We start from the raw sequence: 20054 nt of genomic DNA on the forward strand, positions 1-20054 counted from the left end.
TTAAAATACAATTGTCATAGAGATCAAAAAAATTGACTGGGGTTCCAATTATAAAATATACAGTTCTGACAATACAGGGAGTAGGTAGGCAGCAGGAAAAATAGATCACTTCCTAAGGTCTTACACTAAGTATATCTGTTTTTTGTAAATTTCAGTCCAAAAAAAGAGGAATTGTTAGAAAATTAAATTTGAGCGCTTACACTTAATACCTTTCTCTTCACTATTTTAATGGTTGTGGTCTACAGTGAATTTTCTTTAAAAATGTTAAATTCAGAAAATGAAAAAAAAAATACTTAGAACTAGGGCAGGATATAGTTACATAGAGATTGGATGAGGAAGCGATTTTGGGGAAACAATTCTAAATAACATAATTTTATCTAGGTGTAACTATGTGCCCCAAGCCGGCCCATGTGAAGGCTGGCATTGTCCACTCTGTTGCCTCCCTGCCCACTTGGTTAGGATGGAGGCCGCTCAAAGAACTACTATCATGATGTGCTTTCTCATTTGTAAGTTGGGTGTTCTTAAGTAGGGGACCACCTGTATTGGCAACGGAATCCTTGAAGGGATTTGTCATTCCATGCTTATATTTAGTCACCAAATACTGTTCCAATGATCTTTTGTCGATGAGTTTCATGGCCCGGATACAGGACACTGGGGGCAGTTATCCAGAGCTGCCCCCACCCCACACGTGGCCCATTATATACTTAGAGGATCTGATGCTCAGCCTTTCTTGAGAGTATATTTGCTCCATAACCTGCATCAGTCACAAGCTAGAGCTAATGAGCAACTATGTGCCAACATAGCATGTAGGTGGCATATATGGTGGCTTTTTTTCAAGCTTTGACATATACCTTTCATTGACGTGTCATCATTTTGGTAGCTAAGTCAGTCTAGGCCAGTGGTGGCGAACCTATGGCATGGGTGCCAGAGGCGGCACTCAGAGCCCTTTTTGTGGGCACCCAGGCCATCACCCCAGCACATCAGACAGGACTCAAAGAATCTTCCTGCAGTTCCAAGCAACTTAAAAGATGCTGCTTTCAGTAATATATTAAAGTGATACTGACCTCGCTACTTGGGAATGTAGGAGGGAGAATGAGTAGACAGGGCCGAATTTTCTTTGGAGGTTCTTCTGCTGGCCCCACGATTCTCTGTGTACAGAGAATTGTCCTGAGAAGGGCCAATATGATCGCAGGTTGTTGAGGAACAAAGAGCAATAAGTTACTGCTTTAATTTTTGCTTGGCACCTCGCAATAAATAAGGGGGGTTTTGGGTTGCAGTTTGGGAACTTGGCTCGCTAAAAGGTTCGCCATCACTGGTCTAGGCTGTGTTATGGGCAGAAATGGTGGCTGGTTTAGCTTCTACACTCAGCTACACTACACAGCACCGATATCATAAATTGTCTTATATAAGTGGAACTGTGGGACCCCAGACAGATGATGACAAAATAAAAGCCTTGCTACTATATCTTGTTATTTCAAGAATTTTTTTTGAGGGAAAAAAGAACATTTAGGCAACAATATTTGTCCAGCCGTGCCTTAACTAAGGTTTCTTCACTTACTCTCGTAAAGACTGATGGCTTGGGGCATCTTGGATTTTATACCCAACTTGTACAAAATGTCCATCTTTTATTTTATCCATATTGCATTTATGTCCCAAATCTACTTTGCCTAACTTGTTTTTTTTTGCAATGTGCAGGACATTATACATCCACGGACACACAATTCTGGATTTCATGGTCTGGCATTGTGCAATTGAAAAAGCAGCAGGTACAGATGGCAATGCACTACAGGATCAGCAGCTCCGCAAAAACAACATTCCTATTATTGTGAACAGCTGTATGGCATTTGTTACACAGTATGGTGGGTAATACAGACTTTATGCTCAGCAGATTGTTTCTAAATGATATTAGTTATTTGTGAGACTGCTAAAAATCTGTATTTTTTTCAATACATGTATATTAATTAAAATGAGAAAAGTTGGATTTGGAGGCTTGTTGTTTCCTCGGCAATTATAATCAACCTTCTGCTTTTAGATCTGCACTGCCGATGTGTGTTGGAATAGGCCGCCACAATAACTATAAAACCTGAATGTGCGGTTTGTCTAACAAGAATTATTTACAGACTTTTATCCCTAAGTACACTGTAACATTATGAGCTGGGGCTGGGGGACGGATTAGGACAAAGTTGTCATTGTAATAGCAGACATCATCACATTTCCACATAAAAAGCGGCAGTACAATCCATGCAGCGTACACACAATACAGTGCAATTCTGCTACAAGGTCTGAGCTCGGGACAATACTTAGCCTTTCCCCTTCATATACTGTCACAATGTCAGTTGTTTGTATAAATTCACATGAAGGTAGAATAGAATACAATGAAATACTATAGAAAAGAAGTTTTTTTTTATCACATCGGAATTATTTTGTATAGTTGAGCATAAAAATCAGTTCATATCATATAGAAACACAAATCAATGATAGATGCATTTAATAGATGTGTGCTAAGGGGCGGGGGGAGGGGTTGTTCAATGTTTCTTATTGGCTACTAGCTGGTTGTAAAGTTCAATTGTTTTTAGAACAAACACATTGGGGCAGATTTACTTACCCGGTCCAATCGCGATCCAGCGGCGCGTTCTCTGCGGTGGATTCGGGTCCGGCCGGAATTCATTAAGGCAGTTCCTCCGACGTCCACCAGGTGGCACTGCTGCGCTGAAGAGCATCGGAACGCACTCAAGTTCACCGGCCTATTCCTAGTGAAGGTAAGTGCAAGCTCCGCAACACATTTTTTTTTAAATGCGGTGGTTTTTCCGAATCCGTCGGGTTTTCATTCGGCCGCGCCCCCCGATTTCCGTCGCGTGCATGCCTACGCCGATGCGCCACAAACCGATCGCGTGCGCCAAAATCCCGGGGCAACTCAGGGGAAATCGGCGCGAATCGGAAATATTCAGGTAACACGTCGGGAAAACGTGAATCGGGCCCTTAGTAAATTACCCCCATTGTGAAACCTTGGAGCCTGGCAACACATTTGGCAATAGAGGATACTTATAGGTAACTGTTGGTTGCATGGAAATATCCATGGGCATCAGAGTAGGCTCCAGGTTTCAGTAGGCCCCTTGGCGACAGAGCCTCAGTAGACCCCTTTGCAGTGAATTTCCATGGCAGCATTAAAAATTCTGAAACTATTCAGAACGAATTCTCCTGTTCCCTAATATTGGACATATGCGAAAATACTGTTCCCCTATGCATGTGAAGGGAGGGAGGGGGCTTAAACCTTGCCTTCCAGTATTTTCCCGAATTTGTTTTCATCCTCTGCAAGGGCTTTATGTAGAGTTGAGTAGATAGAAAACTTTGACCTACAGTATCTACTGGCATCATGTTGTAGAGCAGGAGGAACTGATCAGACAGTACATAGTATTCTATCTGCAGGCAGTATGTTATAAAACAGGAGGAGTTAAGCTGATTGTACATAGTGTCCTATCTGCAGGCATCATGTTACAGAACAGGAGGAACTGAGTAGATTGTACATAGTGTCCTATCTGCAGGCAACATGTTATAAAACAGGAGGAGTTAACCTGATTGGTTATAGTGTCCTATCTACAGGCAGCATGCTATAGAGCAGGAGGAACTGAGCAGATTGTACATAGTGTCCTATCTGCTGGCAGAATGTTATAGAGCAGAACAAGCTGAGCAGATTGTACGTAGTGTCCTATCTGCAGGAACTATGTTATAGAGCAGAAGGAGCTGAGTAGATTGTACATAGTGTCCTATGTACAGGCAGCATGTTATAGAGCAGGAGGAACTGAGCAGATTGTACATAGTGTCCTATCTGCAAGCAACATGTTATAGAGCAGAAGGAGCTGAGCAGATTGTACATAGTGTCCTATCTGCAGGCAGCATGTTACAGAGCAGAAGAAGCTGAGGAGATTGTACATAGTGTCCTATCTACAGGCATTATGATATAGAGCAGGAGGAGCTGAGCAGATTTTCTTTACTTGCTTTTCTATATTTTGGCAAGACGTGATGTAATGTAATTTGTGCAGAGTATAACTTACAAGACTGTTTACATACTTCATACATCATTGTAACATACATTATTATAATTCGCTCAGACATGTTTATTTTCCTGTCCCTTTCTATTAAGGTTTAGGGAGCAAATCTCTGTATCTGAAGGACGGGAACCCACTTAAAGTAAGAGAGTTGTTAGAAGACTTTAAAAAGGATGCACGGAGCATTAAGCTAAAAGTCGGAAGACATCAGCTGGAAGATGTGACTGATGTCCTGAAATGTTTCTTATATGAAATAGATGATGCACTTCTGACAAAAGAACTTTATCCATATTGGATCTCTGCCCTAGGTAATGACACTGTGTTCCAGAAATAGCTGTTTCATTATTCATTTGAACGAATGCATCTACTAAGTAAAAGATGTTTATTTAAGTGAAAGATTTTTGCTGAAACTCCCTTGAGACTGCAGACATAATGCTATTAGAGGAAGCTTCCTATGCTGTAAAATTAGAATGAAGCCTCCTGCTGTCAGCGAATACAGTACCTTGAACCTACCACTTTACAGAAAGCTGATAATATAAGCAACATATGTTATCAGATACAAACTGTTACATTAAGCGTCTACATTTATTCTTGTAATGTTTTTAAAGATGATTTCATCTGTGCTGTACGGAGCCTCAGTCTGTGAACATATGATTGGTACATCACCGGCGTTACTTTACTTTCCAGTCTTGAAGTAGAACATGTGCCCTAGAGGCTGCTAAAATGTCTCAGGCAGAGCCTACTGCACACATGCTAAGATATCTCAGGAAGCACCTTCTACAGACATGCTGTGATATCTCAGGCAGTGCCTACTACAGACATGCTGTGATATCTCAGGAAGTGCCTACTACAGACATGGTGGGATGTCTCAGGAAGCACCTACTACAAACATGCTTAGATGTCTGAGGCAGAGCCTACTACAGACGTGCTAGGATGTCTCAGGAAGTGCTTACTACAGACATGCTAAAATGTCTCAGGCAGAGCCTACTGCACACGTGCTAAGATATCTCAGGCAGAGCCTACTACAAACATGCTTAGATGTCTCAGGCAGCACCAACTACAGACATGCTACGATGTCTCAGGCAGAGCCTACTAAAGCGGTTCTTAGATATCTCAGGCAAAACCTACTACAAACATGCTAAGATTTCTCAGGAAATGCCTACTACAGACATGCTAGGATGTCTCCGGCAATGGCTACTACAGACATGCTAGGATGTCTCCAGCAATGGATACTACAGACATGCTAGGATGTCTCCGGCAATGGCTACTACAGACATGCTAGGATGTCTCCGGCAATGGCTACTACAGACATGGTTGGATGTCTCCGGCAATGGCTACTACAGACATGGTGGGATATCTCAGGCAGCACCTACTACAGACATGCTAGGATGTCTCAGTCAGTGCCTACTACAGACATGGTGGGATGTCTCAGCAACACCTACTACAGACATGCTAGGATGTCTCCGGCAATGGCTACTACAGACATGGTTGGATGTCTCCGGCAATGGCTACTACAGACATGGTGGGATATCTCAGGCAGTGCCTACTACAGACATGCTAGGATGTCTCAGTCAGTGCCTACTACAGACATGGTGGGATGTCTCAGCAACACCTACTACAGACATGCTGTGATATCTCAGGCAGTGCCTACTACAGACATGGTGGGATGTCTCAGGCAACACCTACTACAGACATGCTAGGATGTCTCAGGCAGTGCCTACTACAGATTTTATATATAGGTGTGGGCACGTTCAAAACACGGTTTCAGAAGTGAAAAAATAAGGTTTTTCATTTCTAACGGAGTGTTAGCTCTCTTTTAAAATATAACAAACATTAAATACAATTACAGCAAACAATATAGGCACATCCACATACGAATATTATATAAACCCCAGTATGGGTACAGGGACTAAATCCACCCTTTTCTATATGTGCAATGTCTTACTAACAGAGAATTAGTTCTTTTTAAATATTACAGACAATTATTATACTTATGAACAATATAGCAGTATATATCTTAATTTTCTTAAAAATACGAGGATTTGGTTTGTCCTGTTTTGTGTATAAAATATCTTTCTTTATGGAACCATATATTGTACACAATGAGAAATCCTATATTTTTATAGTGTCCCAATTTTGATTTTTAGACAAAAGGATAAGTCCTTATTGTTTGATTCCTCTAATGTTAAAAATACCAATACAAAAATGAAAAAGTAAAAAGTAAAAAATAAAAAGTTGCATGCATAAAAAATGAAAAAGTTAAGAAGATAACATTTTTTGAGGGTAAATTGGTATCCAGGAGGTTTTAATATTGCACAAGGTGTAGGGCCCTACACCTGTGTAGACTCTTACAGATCGTTTTCAATAATACTTGAAGTTTAAACACTCACAGTTGGTTGATCGCATATGGCTGTTTGGACACTCACGGTTAGTTGGTCACATATGGCTGTCTCTATGTTCGTGTTGCTGCTTCTAGTGAGCAGAGATATCTGGAGACGCCCAATATTATAGGGATTCCTTGTTGGCCGCTTTCAATGCGCGATGGCATCCTCCACGTGCAACGGCGTCCATGTGTGTCCTCCGGGAACGCTACCAAGAGAAGTAAGTTTGTACGTTCCCCACTTTTCGGTCTCTTCCTTTCACAACGCGGACTCTGCGGTTGCCGTTGCGCGGATGATGTTGCGCTCGTTGGTGTGCAGAGTTCTGAATGATGGACTCCAGCCCACTAGCGTCTCGTAAGTGAAAGTCTTCCTATAGTTGTATTTGGTAAATCCAATTTTAGGAATATTCAGATTCTGTAAGAGTCTAATGGCTATGGCTAAACGCATTTCGAAGCGCGATGCTTCTTCCTCAGTAGCTTTGCAATTGTGAGGATTGCAAAGCTACTGAGGAAGAAGCATCGCGCTTCGAAGCGCGTTTAGCCATAGCCATTAGACTCTTACAGAATCTGAATATTCCTAAAATAACCGTGAGTGTCCAAACAGCCATATGCGATCAACCAACTGTGAGTGTTTAAACTTCAAGTATTATTGAAAACGATCTGTAAGAGTCTACACAGGTGTAGGGCCCTACACCTTGTGCAATATTAAAACCTCCTGGATACCAATTTACCCTCAAAAAATGTTATCTTCTTAACTTTTTCATTTTTTATGCATGCAACTTTTTATTTTTTACTTTTTCATTTTTGTATTGGTATTTTTAACATTAGAGGAATCAAACAATAAGGACTTATCCTTTTGTCTAAAAATCAAAATTGGGACACTATAAAAATATAGGATTTCTCATTGTGTACAATATATGGTTCCATAAAGAAAGATATTTTATACACAAAACAGGACAAACCAAATCCTCGTATTTTTAAGAAAATTAAGATATATACTGCTATATTGTTCATAAGTATAATAATTGTCTGTAATATTTAAAAAGAACTAATTCTCTGTTAGTAAGACATTGCACATATAGAAAAGGGTGGATTTAGTCCCTGTACCCATACTGGGGTTTATATAATATTCGTATGTGGATGTGCCTATATTGTTTGCTGTAATTGTATTTAATGTTTGTTATATTTTAAAAGAGAGCTAACACTCCGTTAGAAATGAAAAACCTTATTTTTTCACTTCTGAAACCGTGTTTTGAACGTGCCCACACCTATATATAAAATCGCTATTTTCCTACCTTTGGTCTTTCTCTGTGTTGGGACCTATTGTTGTTGCACTCAAACTCGGCCTAACAGAGATCGATAAGTGCCACTATAACTTCAATTTAAGTGCCTACTACAGACATGGTGGGATGTCTCAGGCAGCACCTACTACAGACATGCTGTTATATCTCAGGCAGTGCCTACTACAGACATGGTGGGATGTCTCAGGCAGTACCTACTACAGACATGGTGGGACATCTCAGGCAGCACCTACTACAGACATGCTAGGATGTCTCAGTCAGTGCCTACTACAGACATGGTGGGATGTCTCAGCAACACTTACTACAGACATGCTAGGATGTCTCAGGCAGTGCCTACTACAGACATGCTGTGATATCTCAGGCAGTGCCTACTACAGACATGGTGGGATGTCTCAGGCAGTGCCTACTACAGACATGGTGGGATGTCTCAGGCAGCACCTACTACAGACATGCTAGGATTTCTCAGGCAGCGCCTACTACAGACATGGGGGATGTCTAAGGCAGCACCTACTAAAACCATGCTAGGATGCCTCAGGCAGTGCCTACTACCCACAGACTACAATAGCCTCTGAGTTTTTTTCTCCAGGTCAGGTTTAGAAGAACATGTGTTTTTTGGTAGATTTTCTTTGTATCACTCTATATTCAAATATTGTATGTAAGTTACACTGAAAAGGTTTAGATTGCAAGCTGTTGGGAGAAATTAAAATTGGACCTATAGTTAAACACACTGTGGAGGATGTATCATTGCAGTGATATCTGTTTTCTGTCCTCAAAATGTCTCCAAATTATTACCTCTGCTGATTTGCGACTTTTTGACTAAAATGTTGCATATAATGTAGACATTAACACGTCATGTGTTACAGTTATCAAGATGTCTAAGACCCCATGATAAATATGACTTCCTATTGAACTCCTAAGACTTAACTCCTAAAACAAATTCCTGCCCTATGATAAATATGCCCCACTGACAATTGATTATACTACTACTAATAATAATAATTTGTCCTAATTTACTCTATTTAGACTCTATTAAGTCAAAGTATAGAATACTGTATTTTAGGTATTAGCACTAGACACCCCCACCAACTTTCTCAGAAGCACACTGTCATCTTTGAGTAAACTTATTAAAGGTAGAGCAATTAGGACATGTGTAATGACCTGCAGGATGGGTCATTACGATAAGCTTTCTGGCTTGCTGAAAGAGAGTGGCCAGCACTATTATGCTAATCATTGGAGTTCTACCTCATGTCACTGAAAATTCCGGTTATCCTTTGTTGCTAGCTAATGCCAGTTGAACATTTACAGCCTGTTACCTGCAACTTTGTTGGACTATGTGCCAGTTCTCTTTGTCCAGCCCCGTGACATATTTCTGGTGCTAGACCGCACCACAGCCAGTCAATCATGTTCAAGGGAATTCTGCTGATCCCACATTATGTATAGACCCCAATGGGGTAAACGTTGCACATGTAGCTTGGAACCTAAGCCTGGCTATGGGTGCCAACTCTTTTGCATTGCAGTACTTAACAAGTAGAATTAAATACCCATCGCTAAAATTAACTCCTTCCTCAATGTTAAACTAACAAACTAACTAAACAACTATCCAATTCTGATGTTAAAATAATAAGGTTGGGTGAGAAGGCTACTAGATTTCTTTTGGGGATGTGAAATTAAAGTAAAACCCCCCTTCTAAAACCCCTCCTTAGACCCCCCCCCCTAGGTTTTTAATTGAACCCTATACTGTTCTGTTTTTCAGCCTTGCTTATCGTGGACTATACCACAAACAACAAATCTGGTTTAAAAATTTCCATTTGTGAAGCCTTAAAGAGAACCTGTCAGGCAAAAAACCTTCTAAGATCACACATTATAGTAAGCAGTTCCCTAGCCCTACCCCTATTATAGCAGTGTTAAATTGTTAGCTTTATTGGAACATACCGGTAAATTAGGAAACACGGCAGTACATAGTACATAGTTGTCCAAATGCCGAACCAAGCCGGACCGCATATTCATGAGAGGGAGGTCCGAGGTGCTCCCCTCTCCTCAGCTTCTGCCCCAGACCGACCTTCTCACATCTAATGCTGGCGGTGACTACCAGGCTGCAAGCTGCAGTCACCGCTTCCTCAGACTGCCCCCTCATGAATACGCCGGACGGCTGTAAGCTTTGTCCGGCGTTCGGACAGTTATGTACTGCAGTGTTTCCTAGCTTATCTCTAAGGGAGCTGCTTACTTTAGTAAGTGCTCCTAGAAGGTTTATTAGACCTGACAGGTCCTCTTTAATGCAATAATAGACAATCAAATACAGTATACAACCATATCAGTTCCAGATAGCGCTGCACTGTGATGGAAAATGCCATGTCATGCACAATGGCTCTGAGTTTGCCAGGGGCAACATTGTACCAGACATTATATCGGCATGTGGCTTTGTTTTAATTCGCTCTTCATCACCACTTAATAAAAGTCCCAGAATACCCTCTAAGTCACAGGTTGTCACCTATGCATACATACAAATCCAAATATAGAATGTGTGTTAACGTCAGGCTTTAACAATCAACACTTTCGTCATGATATGTAAATTAGTGATTCTCATGGTGTTAGCGATGGGTAAAATTGCAACTCCAGCAGTGTTAGATTTGTATGACAGTATTTTGTGTTACATTGTGTATTAGTTAATACCTATATATAATAAAGGAGCAAAAGTAATACTGTGACGCTTGTAATACTGGCGGACAATGTTCAGTTTGTCCATCAATCTATTCATTTGTTGAACCATAGAAGACAATAAGATTGTTTAAGTTCATCTAAGGACACAGAGGTGAATAAAGAAGGATTATCAGTGGCTTCCCGCACTCAAGTAGTAGAACCACAACTGAATTGGGACTAAAGGAAGTCATCTGTTTTTGAGGTGCCTAAAAATTGTACCACATACAGTGTATAGAAACAGAATGATACCATCATGACTCAGATATATTTCACTCTCACAGTACATCATCATATCCTATTTATGAATTAGATTGCTATGGAAAACATCTCCCTTAAAGGAAATCTACCATCAAATCCTGTATGCCAGGGGCACTTACTCATAGATCCAGGCACTGTGACTGTGGTAATCTGCTTATATTTTTATTAATGGTCTCCTTCCTTCTAAAATCAACTTTTACAATTATGCTAATGAGTGTGAAGGGCTCTGGGGGGCTGTGGCTTCACAGGCTAACACATTGTGCAGGAGCACATTTCACTTTTGCCTTCTGCCCCTTGGCACTTCCACCCTTTCTCCAACAGGTATAATTTTGCACTGTTGGAGGGGGATGTGCTCTTGTACAGTGTAACAGCTTGTAATTCTACAGCCCAGAGAGGTTCTGGTAACAGCTCCCAAGTTCTTTTGGCTCATGAGGCCTACTTTTAAAAGTTGGTTTTAGAAGAAAGAAGGCCGGGATAACAAATCTAAGAAGATTACCACAGTCCCGGTGCCTGGATTTATGAGTAAGTGTCCTTGGTCTATCATGATGGATTATGGTGGTATATTTCCTTTAAGATATTTGTACCTTTGTACATATTTCAGTGTTGGGCCTATCTGATATATTTTTTAATTTGCAGCAAATGGCCAATTGGCAAAAAACAGCTCTTCTCTATCATATTGTAGCTCTCAACGGAAGTCTAAATGAGGATTTTATTGTAAGACATAATTGTACATTTATAGCTCATCATTCAGCATACGTCACTACCAAAATTGCCTTCCATTTTTTTGGTTGGCTACCGTAACTTACTGTACCTAATTGCTCCATTGCTCATCAATTTTATTATTTTCCTTTTTTTTTTATTCCTTTATCATTTAGCCTGAAAAAAATCTAAAAAATAAGAATTAAATAATCTTAAAATGTAATCATTTAATGCTCTGTTAAAGATGATCAATCTTTATTGGTTGTGAAATTGTGTGAGACATTTTGAAATGAAGACAGTGAGAATTGTTGTATACCTTATCAATGTATCACTTTATCCACATATATACATGGATTACAAGCTCTTTAATCTTTATGTGTGGATAACAATTGTTGCACATATTATTTTACTGCTTTTATTAATGATAGGTCCTGGGTAATGATAGAGACAGCGCTTGGCTTGGTTCAGTCAGTTCCTATTAGCTGTAACACTGCACATCAGATCATTATGTAATATTATATCACAGTATTACTGTGTGATAAGCTGGGACTTCAAAGAAAATAGAATGAAACCTTTGTGCAATCTGTTTTCATTTTACAAAATGTAGAATTCCAGATTTAGGTCTGTCTCTATATTCTTTTGCTGTGCATAGATTATAGTGTTCCTATAGTGAGGGGACAATGACATCTTTTTGATCTGTCTACATCCCTCCATTTGCACCAAATGTGTACATCCGCTACACCCAAATGTCACCAGTATAAAGCTGCTAACACTGGCACAGCCAACCAGTAAACCAATGTACAAATGTAGGGGCACACGTGTCACAAGTAGTGATGAGCAGACCTCTCAAAATTGGTGACAAAACCAATCACTGGTATTACAAGTGGGGGGGTTGAGTGTTGAGTATACATTACAGTACAGTACACAGTACAGGACAGTTTACTGTACACTACAATATATGGTACAATACAGTTTAGCATACAGTAGAGTTTAGTATACAGTACAGTACAGTATATATAGTGGTGGATTGTGTCCCATGGTCCCTGGGTTGTTCACACAACTTGCCCCCCCCCCAGCGTCCAAAATACATGTGCCCAGATATTAGGACTTAACTACTGCTACTCTAAATCCTCTAAATCCTTAATCTTGTACTGTTCATAAAAGTAATTTAATGCATGCATCAGTGTAGCTACAGCATTCTTAAGGTATGTTTGTTTCATAATGCATCAAATCAAATTGGGTTTGGTAGGTTTCCTTTAAAGGGTGACAGATGTTACCGGTGGGTATTCAGGCTCAGTCAGCTCATCCTTAGTAATTAGGTCATTTATTGATAAGCACATATAAATAGGTTTATCTTTCATTAAAATGATGTACTGTCATAGTAATGTGAAGTCAATTTTCTTTTATACCCCCAGATATTCAGGATGATCAAGAGCGGGTAATAATGTATAAAACCTTAATAGATACACTTCCAACACTGAACAAGACAACGCTGGCTGCTTTAATTGAACACCTTTACAGGTCAGTCTGCCCATCTCTGCAATATGATTAGATGAAGCAAGACGAATAGAAAATGAATTCCTTGTTTGTCTTGATTGGCTTCCATAACAATCATCTCATTATTACATTCTGGAACAGACAGTGGTTTATTTTATACACTTGCAAACATAAATGCAATCTTTATAGAATACAATGCATTGAAAATAAAATAATGTAAATTAAATGTGTTTTATTTTGTTTTACAAATAACTTGCAAAATATTTTATTTTCATTGTAGCTTGACATAAAGTGCCGTTTGTAAGCTTCATCAAGTTGAAAGTACAAGGTTATTATACCCAATATTCAAAAAGCCTAAGGTTGGAGTTCTTTACTGATGCAGAATTCCATTGCTTTTGGGACATCAGATAATGGGGCAGATTCATCAATCTGTTAACAAAATCAATCTATTTGTGCCAGAAACTGTCTACAATACTATGCCGCACAGTTGTAAGAGTAGGGAATGGTTTTGCAAAATGTTATGGTTCTTTGAGGAAGAAGCATGAGCTGAGTAAAGGCAGAGGCACCTCATTTTTCCACAAAAAAAATGGAAAAATGTATATATATACTGTAAGATTAGGGTGTGAAATTTACCTAGCCTAAAATCCAAGAGCCTCCCCTCATAAAAAATGTCAAGCATTTCATCTCCTCATTGATAAAATGTCCAGTAGCTTCCACTAATCAATAAAATGCCCAGCTGCTTCCCCTCACTAATAAAATGCCCAGCAGCTTCCCCACAATAATAAAATGTCCAGTAGAGTCCCCACAAATGTTCAGAAGCCTCCATTTGTAAATGAAATGACCAGTAGATGTCCCTCTTCATTAATAACATATCCATCAGCAGCCTCCCCCATTTATAAAATGTGCACAACAGCCCCCCTTTCATTTATAAAATGTCCACATCAGCATCTGTTCAATAATAATATGTCCATAGCAGGTCATCTCAATAAAAAAATGTCCACGGCAGGACCCCTCATTAATAAAATGTTCAGCAGCAGCCTCCCCCATTTATAAAATGTTCATAACAGCCTCTGTTCATTAATAATATGTCCACAGCAGCCCCTGTTCATGTCCACGGCAGGCCCCCTCATAAATAAAATTTCAACATTTATGCACTCTGCCACAGCAGACTTTATGATGTCATCTAGGGTTGCCACCGCTTCCTCATGCTGTGTGCATTGCACAAGGCTTATACTCGAGTATATACAGTAAGTTGCCTCAAAAATTAAACCACATTTGATGCCTTTTGTAGCCAAACCCAAGCCAAAAAACTGATGCAAAGTACGTTTAGACAAACTTTATGTCCGATCTATGATTCAACATCAGATACTGATAAGTTTTGTGCAGTCTGGCTATCTGGTCTAACGCTGCACTGTAGACTCTTTCAAGTATCCCAATGTCTGTGGAAAACAAAGAAATGGTATGTTAGAAATGCTATTTTGTGTCTCGGGTGCTCCCGTGACCAATTTCGCGGGTCGTGGGCTCCTCTCCCCCCGACTCGTTGGGCGCGTGTGCCGGCTTCAAAAGATTTAAAGGCCCAACGCGCCACTTATTTGGTGCTGGCCATTTTCTAGAAAACTATTTAAGCCTGCCTCTTTCTGCAAGCCCTACCAGATCTTCATGCCTTGAACCATCGAGAAAGATGTGTTTGATGACTTGCACTATTATTGTGATTTCCCGCTGTGACCCCGGTTCCGTTTCTGACTTTGCCCCTTTGCGCCTGCCCTGACCTGTTGGTAGGTCTCCAACTTTGACCCTGTTCTGCCCATCCTGACCTCCTGCCTGTCTCTGACTACGAGATTGCCTGCCATTCCTGTATCGCAACCTTAACAAGTCACACCTGTGGAATGACCTGGTGGTACCACCCCGCAGCAAGTAAAACCCACTTTGCGGCAGGCTCTGGTGAACACCGGGTCATCATCCACATTGATTCAGAGGATCCACTGTCACTGAGCCTGACATTGTGCTTGGAACAAAACAGAATGAAAAGTCAAAAAATGTGCCATATTTTAAATGTTTATGAGTTTCTGATCTTTAAACTGTTTAGTCTTTGTTTATAACATCTATTGAGTGACACGCTATGAATAAAAATTTTACACTGAAACTCTGGTACACATTTCCTGCTCACAATTCTATCTTTTCTAACCGTGGTGTTAAATACAGTAAGAAAAGATCAAAGCAGCACTATCAAAACAGACAATGGTTAATCAAAAATAAAAAGCGGGTGCACACCTAAGAGGGCGGGGCATCAGGTCCTTCAGTTATAGATACAAAGGAAAAAAAGGCAGCACACCAGATTGTAGTGAAAAAATACCTTAGTGGATTTATTTCATGTGAAAGAGCAACATTTCGTCTCCAAACAGTGAGCCTTTCTCGAGGTGTTAAATAGTTTCTTTTCTGTCATACCACACCCCTTAAAGGAAATATATCATCAAAATATCAAAATCCATCATGATAAACCCAGGACACTTGATCCTACATCCAGGCACAGTGGCTGTGGTAATCTTCTTATATTTCTGATCCGTGTTCTCCTCTGGGGGAGCGCTACTAGAGCTCTACCGTGCTGCAGTTTTACAGGCTGTTACAATGTATAAAACTTGTACAAGTTCACAATTTCAATAATTCATAGTAGTCACCAATTAAATGACGTCTTTCATCCATTTTCAGGTGTTTTAATGATATAGATTTTGTTGAATATAAGTTTCTTCCTTTATTAGGTGTGATACAAATGTTACTGGTAGAAATGGTCATTATCTTAATGAAGGCTTTACACCTAAGTAGATTCTGCCTTGTCTCTGAGTGCGATCATGTGGTCCAGCGTGATTTTCTCAGAATACCTGCTGATTTGCAGCCATTAGTAGACATACAAATGTGTCTTCTCTCACAGGAGATGCAAATGACAGTAATTAGAAAGAATAATGATATAATCAGGATATTATATTCTTACTGGGATTTCCATACTCATTACCCATTCCTGAGCTCTGCGTGTTTTAAAACTATGTTAAACAAAAAGTTTGTGACTAATCCGCCAGCTCTCAGCGATGCACCAGAACTAAGTTTGTTATATTGTTATCCCCTCGATAACCTGAACACCTCATTGACGAGAATGTGAATCACACCGAGGATACGGACAGAGTAGTATTATTCTCTTTATTCCACCATCAAAATCCATCATGATAAACCAGGGGCACTTACCCATAGATCCAGGCACTAGGACTGTGGGAATCTTCTTATATTTATTATCCATGGTCTTCTTACTTCTAAAATTAACTATTAAAGTATGCAACCAAACCAGAGGGGGGTTTTACCAGAGCCCCTCCATGCGGTAGCTTTACAGCCTGTTACACTACCTCACCCTTCCCCTGCTCCCTCAGCACTTCATCTTCCACCCGCCTGATGTAATCTCACTGAAGCAGAAGAAGTTTCAGCACAGAGTGAGAGAAAGTGGAAGTGCTTGGACAGTGTAACAGTCTGTTAAACTAAAGCACTGGGGGGGGAGGAGTTCTGTTAGTGTCCCCCCAAAGCCTTTCTGGTCAGTCCCAGAATCTCTTATAATTCAGCCTCTCCCTGCACACCCTGCTGGATCCGTCATTGAGAAAGCTTGTCCCTGATGCCCTGTGTTTCCGCAGCGATTTCCTGTTGTGACCCCTGTTCCGTTATTGACTCTGATCCTGTGCTGCCTGCCCTGATCTACCACTACGTCCCCAACTTTAATCCTGTGCTGCCTGAATCGACCTCCTGCCTGTACCCGACCACAAGTATGCCTTACGATTCTGTACCTGAACTGTTTTGTGGTGCAGCTGTGCTGGCCACCATGCAATACAGATTAGGCGGTGATCCAGTGCTCAGTTGAACCATGCGCCTGATTTAACATGCAAAGTCTGTTGCACGCCCTATGTTAAAGGTGCACCACAAAAATGTTGGTGAACTCTGTGCAAGGAAGCGACAGATTCATTATTTTTCGTTCACATTCTAAATGAATCTGGCACACTGAGTGTTATACACGGGGAGAGCACATTCAGTGCAGTTTCCCACATTCTTAGTAAAATTATCAAATTTTTGTTTAAAGTTGCCAGCTTGTTTCTTGAGTCCCTGGGGTGCGTGGAGTAGGGAGCAGAGTCCCCTACCTCCTCCATTTCACTACTTACCCCCTCCCTCCTCTTCTTTGTGTTCTCAATGACCACAGCAAGTAAATCTCACACTTCCGCTGTCAGAACCTTCTTCTGGACATACACAGATACAGTGGAGACAGTTGGCTTGTCTATACTTATATCTGTGCATGCGCTGTAGTGAATTGCATACCTGGCTCACTGCCTAGTAACCAGGTGTGTGAACTAGTGCATGCACAGAAAGCAGTGAGGACAGGTTGGCTACCTGTATCAGTGCTTGTCTAGAAGAAGGTGCTGACCACGCAAGCACAAGATTCGCTTGTTGCGGTCAGTGAGAACAGGAATTAGATAAAGTAAGGGGCAAGGAATAAAAGGGGAAGGGAGGATTTTTTAAAGGTGAAGGATGAGAAGTCTTTTCTAGAGGGGGGATCTGGTCCTTGCTACACATGCCCCTGGGACTCATAAAACAAGCTGATAGGGCCAGGTAAACTTTTAATTCATTTATCTTTTAACAGAAATGAAAGTAAGGATAGCCCTTTTTTAGGGCTAATCCTTTACTCCCCTCTATCTTTTCTAATCATTAATCAGGGTAATATGCAGTTTTTCTAAAGAAGCTACTTGGGCGTGGAGTAACCGGAGCTGAGGCTACACAGCACAGCTACTCCATGCTCCAGTAGCCTCTTTGATCCTCCTACCCAGACATCTTCAGCTGGCAGCTACAAGGAGCTGCACACACTAGTCCATGAAGCCGGAGTTGTGCGTTGAAGCGTGGAGTAGCCGCGCCGCGTAGCTCAGCTCTGACTACTCCACACCCCAGTAGCCTTTTTAGAGATTAGTCCTAAAAAGGGATATAGTTAGATTTGTTAGATGCACCTACGTGTACATAGAGCATTCTACATTTTTCAATGTATAAAATTTTGTATTTTACATGAATAGTAAAAGTATGAATTATTTTTCAAAAGCCATTCATCTCAGAACCTGACCATCCTTGGTTTTGTTGGGATTTAGGCTTAAAGATTTGTATAATTTTAGGGCAAATTGAAAACACAGAGAATATATGAATAGCTTCCTCCACATGTCACTTCTCTCCCGTCGCTGTGGTCTGCAATGCCGACTGCAAAAAGTGCAGAGCCCATGGAATAAAGTTGCGGATAAGGAAAATCATACATGTTTAGACTGGAAATAAATGTGCTGGTGTACTGAGCTGTACATTACCTCTGCAAAATGCTATCGCTTGCTGCCTCCGCAGCGGCGTAATGTTACTCTAGATACCGATGTTCTGTTAAGGGGTGAGGTAATGTAGATCAGCAAAATCCGTAAGTAAACATTGACTCTCGGGACTTCTCTTCCAGACTCTTTCTTGACATTTTCACAGGAAATTGTTCTCCTAGAGAATCAGTAACCATACTAACTAGAAAATAAGTGCAAACATTAAGTGGAATAATGCTAATGCGGAACAGAATTCTAGCAAAGTTTCTTTGGGGAAATAATGAGTTTATGAATATTTCATATTTAAACGCAGTAAACTTCTGTACATTGCATCTATACAGAACCGAATCATCATTAATCTGCAATACCTTTGACTCTCATTTCATAGATTCTCTATAACAAACTGGCGTAGAGCCTCAAAAACTGAGTTATGTGAACAGAGATGTAGGGGAGCAATGCTTATTATAGAATTTACTGTATTAAAGAGAAAAAATATATATTATTATGAATTTTTCATGTCAAACAAATTCTTAAAACATTTATTGTCATATTCTTTCCATTTTACAGTCTTTTTTTCAAAAAACATTTGAAATATTGTGGCCATTAGGTTTAGCATCATCAACAGAAGTATAAAAAACATAGTCCCATAGGAACTGTAATCTGATTAGGGTACATAGTATCAAGCAATTAAAGGAAACCTACTATCAGAAGTAGATCTGATGGTAGATTCCTCCTCTGCCTCTGCCCTAATCTGTAATTTAAAAATCCTGGAACCTAAATTTTTCAAAACTTAATTTTAATATTATGTAAATTAACAGCAGAGGCTACCGGGGCGAGTAGAGTACTAGCTTGGCCGGGTACTGGGAGCTAAGACTAGTACACGCCCCAGTAGGCTCTGCAATTTATTTACATATTACTAAATTCAAGTTTTTAACAAGTTAGGTTCCAAGATTATTACATTATAGATAAGGGCAGAGGCAGGCGGGAGGAATCTACAATGAGATCTAATTCTGATAGCAGATTCCTCATTTTTGGTCCTAGGTTTTAGATTAATCAGCCCTTTATGCCCTACCTGTTATTATGCCCTCAAATATAATGAAATGTGGGGACTAAATAGAGGAATACAGACGAGACAGTGAGAGCTGACACTGAACCCTATTATAGGCTCTACCTTCTTGCCCACTTACCATGGGTGGTACAGGACAAGTAGATAACAATCTTTCCCTATGGCAAAGTGCAAAACATGGACACCAGGATAAACAATGCAAACAGATAAGAAAATTTCAGAAAGCCGTGTCACGTAGGATAAGGGCAGCACAGTACAAAAGCTAAACACGAGAGAGGTCAGAATAACAACGCAGAGTTAGGATACCAGCAACACAATGAACAAAGTCTTAAGGTGAAAATCTAAAATGAACCATAGAGGTGGGCAGTACTAATATGTGTTCTAAAAGCCCCAGTTCAGATAGTGATTGGGTCAGAGCTCAGAGAACCAGACTGCACAGAGAGTGAAGGTTGTTGAGCACCACTGCCTAACTACCACTGGCCAAAAGCTAAGCTGCAGGAAGCATCAGGTGTGGCGCCAATTAATCACAACTGTACAGCAAGTAAAACCTGTGTTCACACTACCAGAGTACAAGAAGGCAAAGAGATAAAATCAACACCTCCTCTGTCGCACAACATAAACTGAGGATTGTATTTTCCTAAGCTACCGAGGTGATGCTTTGGGATTGTCAATGTTTTTGGTACAGTGTTTGGTGTAGGCCAGATGGCTGCTGTAAAGATCTATGTTAGAACACAAAAAGTATTGTGTTGCATG

At 40.4% G+C, this 20054-nt stretch overlaps 1 protein-coding gene across 3 annotated transcripts in view; it reads left to right on the top strand.

The window, feature by feature from the left end:
• The window catches only part of ARAP2 (ArfGAP with RhoGAP domain, ankyrin repeat and PH domain 2), a 171035-nt gene that overhangs the window by 107175 nt on the left and 43806 nt on the right, over nucleotides 1–20054 (top strand). For all 3 annotated transcript variants that reach the window (XM_072125916.1, XM_072125929.1, XM_072125925.1), the window contains 3 exons: nucleotides 1696–1859; nucleotides 4142–4354; nucleotides 12797–12902. In XM_072125916.1, the coding sequence (XP_071982017.1) occupies nucleotides 1696–1859; nucleotides 4142–4354; nucleotides 12797–12902 (483 nt within the window). The remainder of the gene's footprint in view (nucleotides 1–1695; nucleotides 1860–4141; nucleotides 4355–12796; nucleotides 12903–20054) is intronic.

The sequence above is a fragment of the Engystomops pustulosus genome, chromosome 1 (genome assembly GCF_040894005.1).
Source record: "Engystomops pustulosus chromosome 1, aEngPut4.maternal, whole genome shotgun sequence".
In the NCBI taxonomy this organism is placed as follows: domain Eukaryota; kingdom Metazoa; phylum Chordata; class Amphibia; order Anura; family Leptodactylidae; genus Engystomops; species Engystomops pustulosus.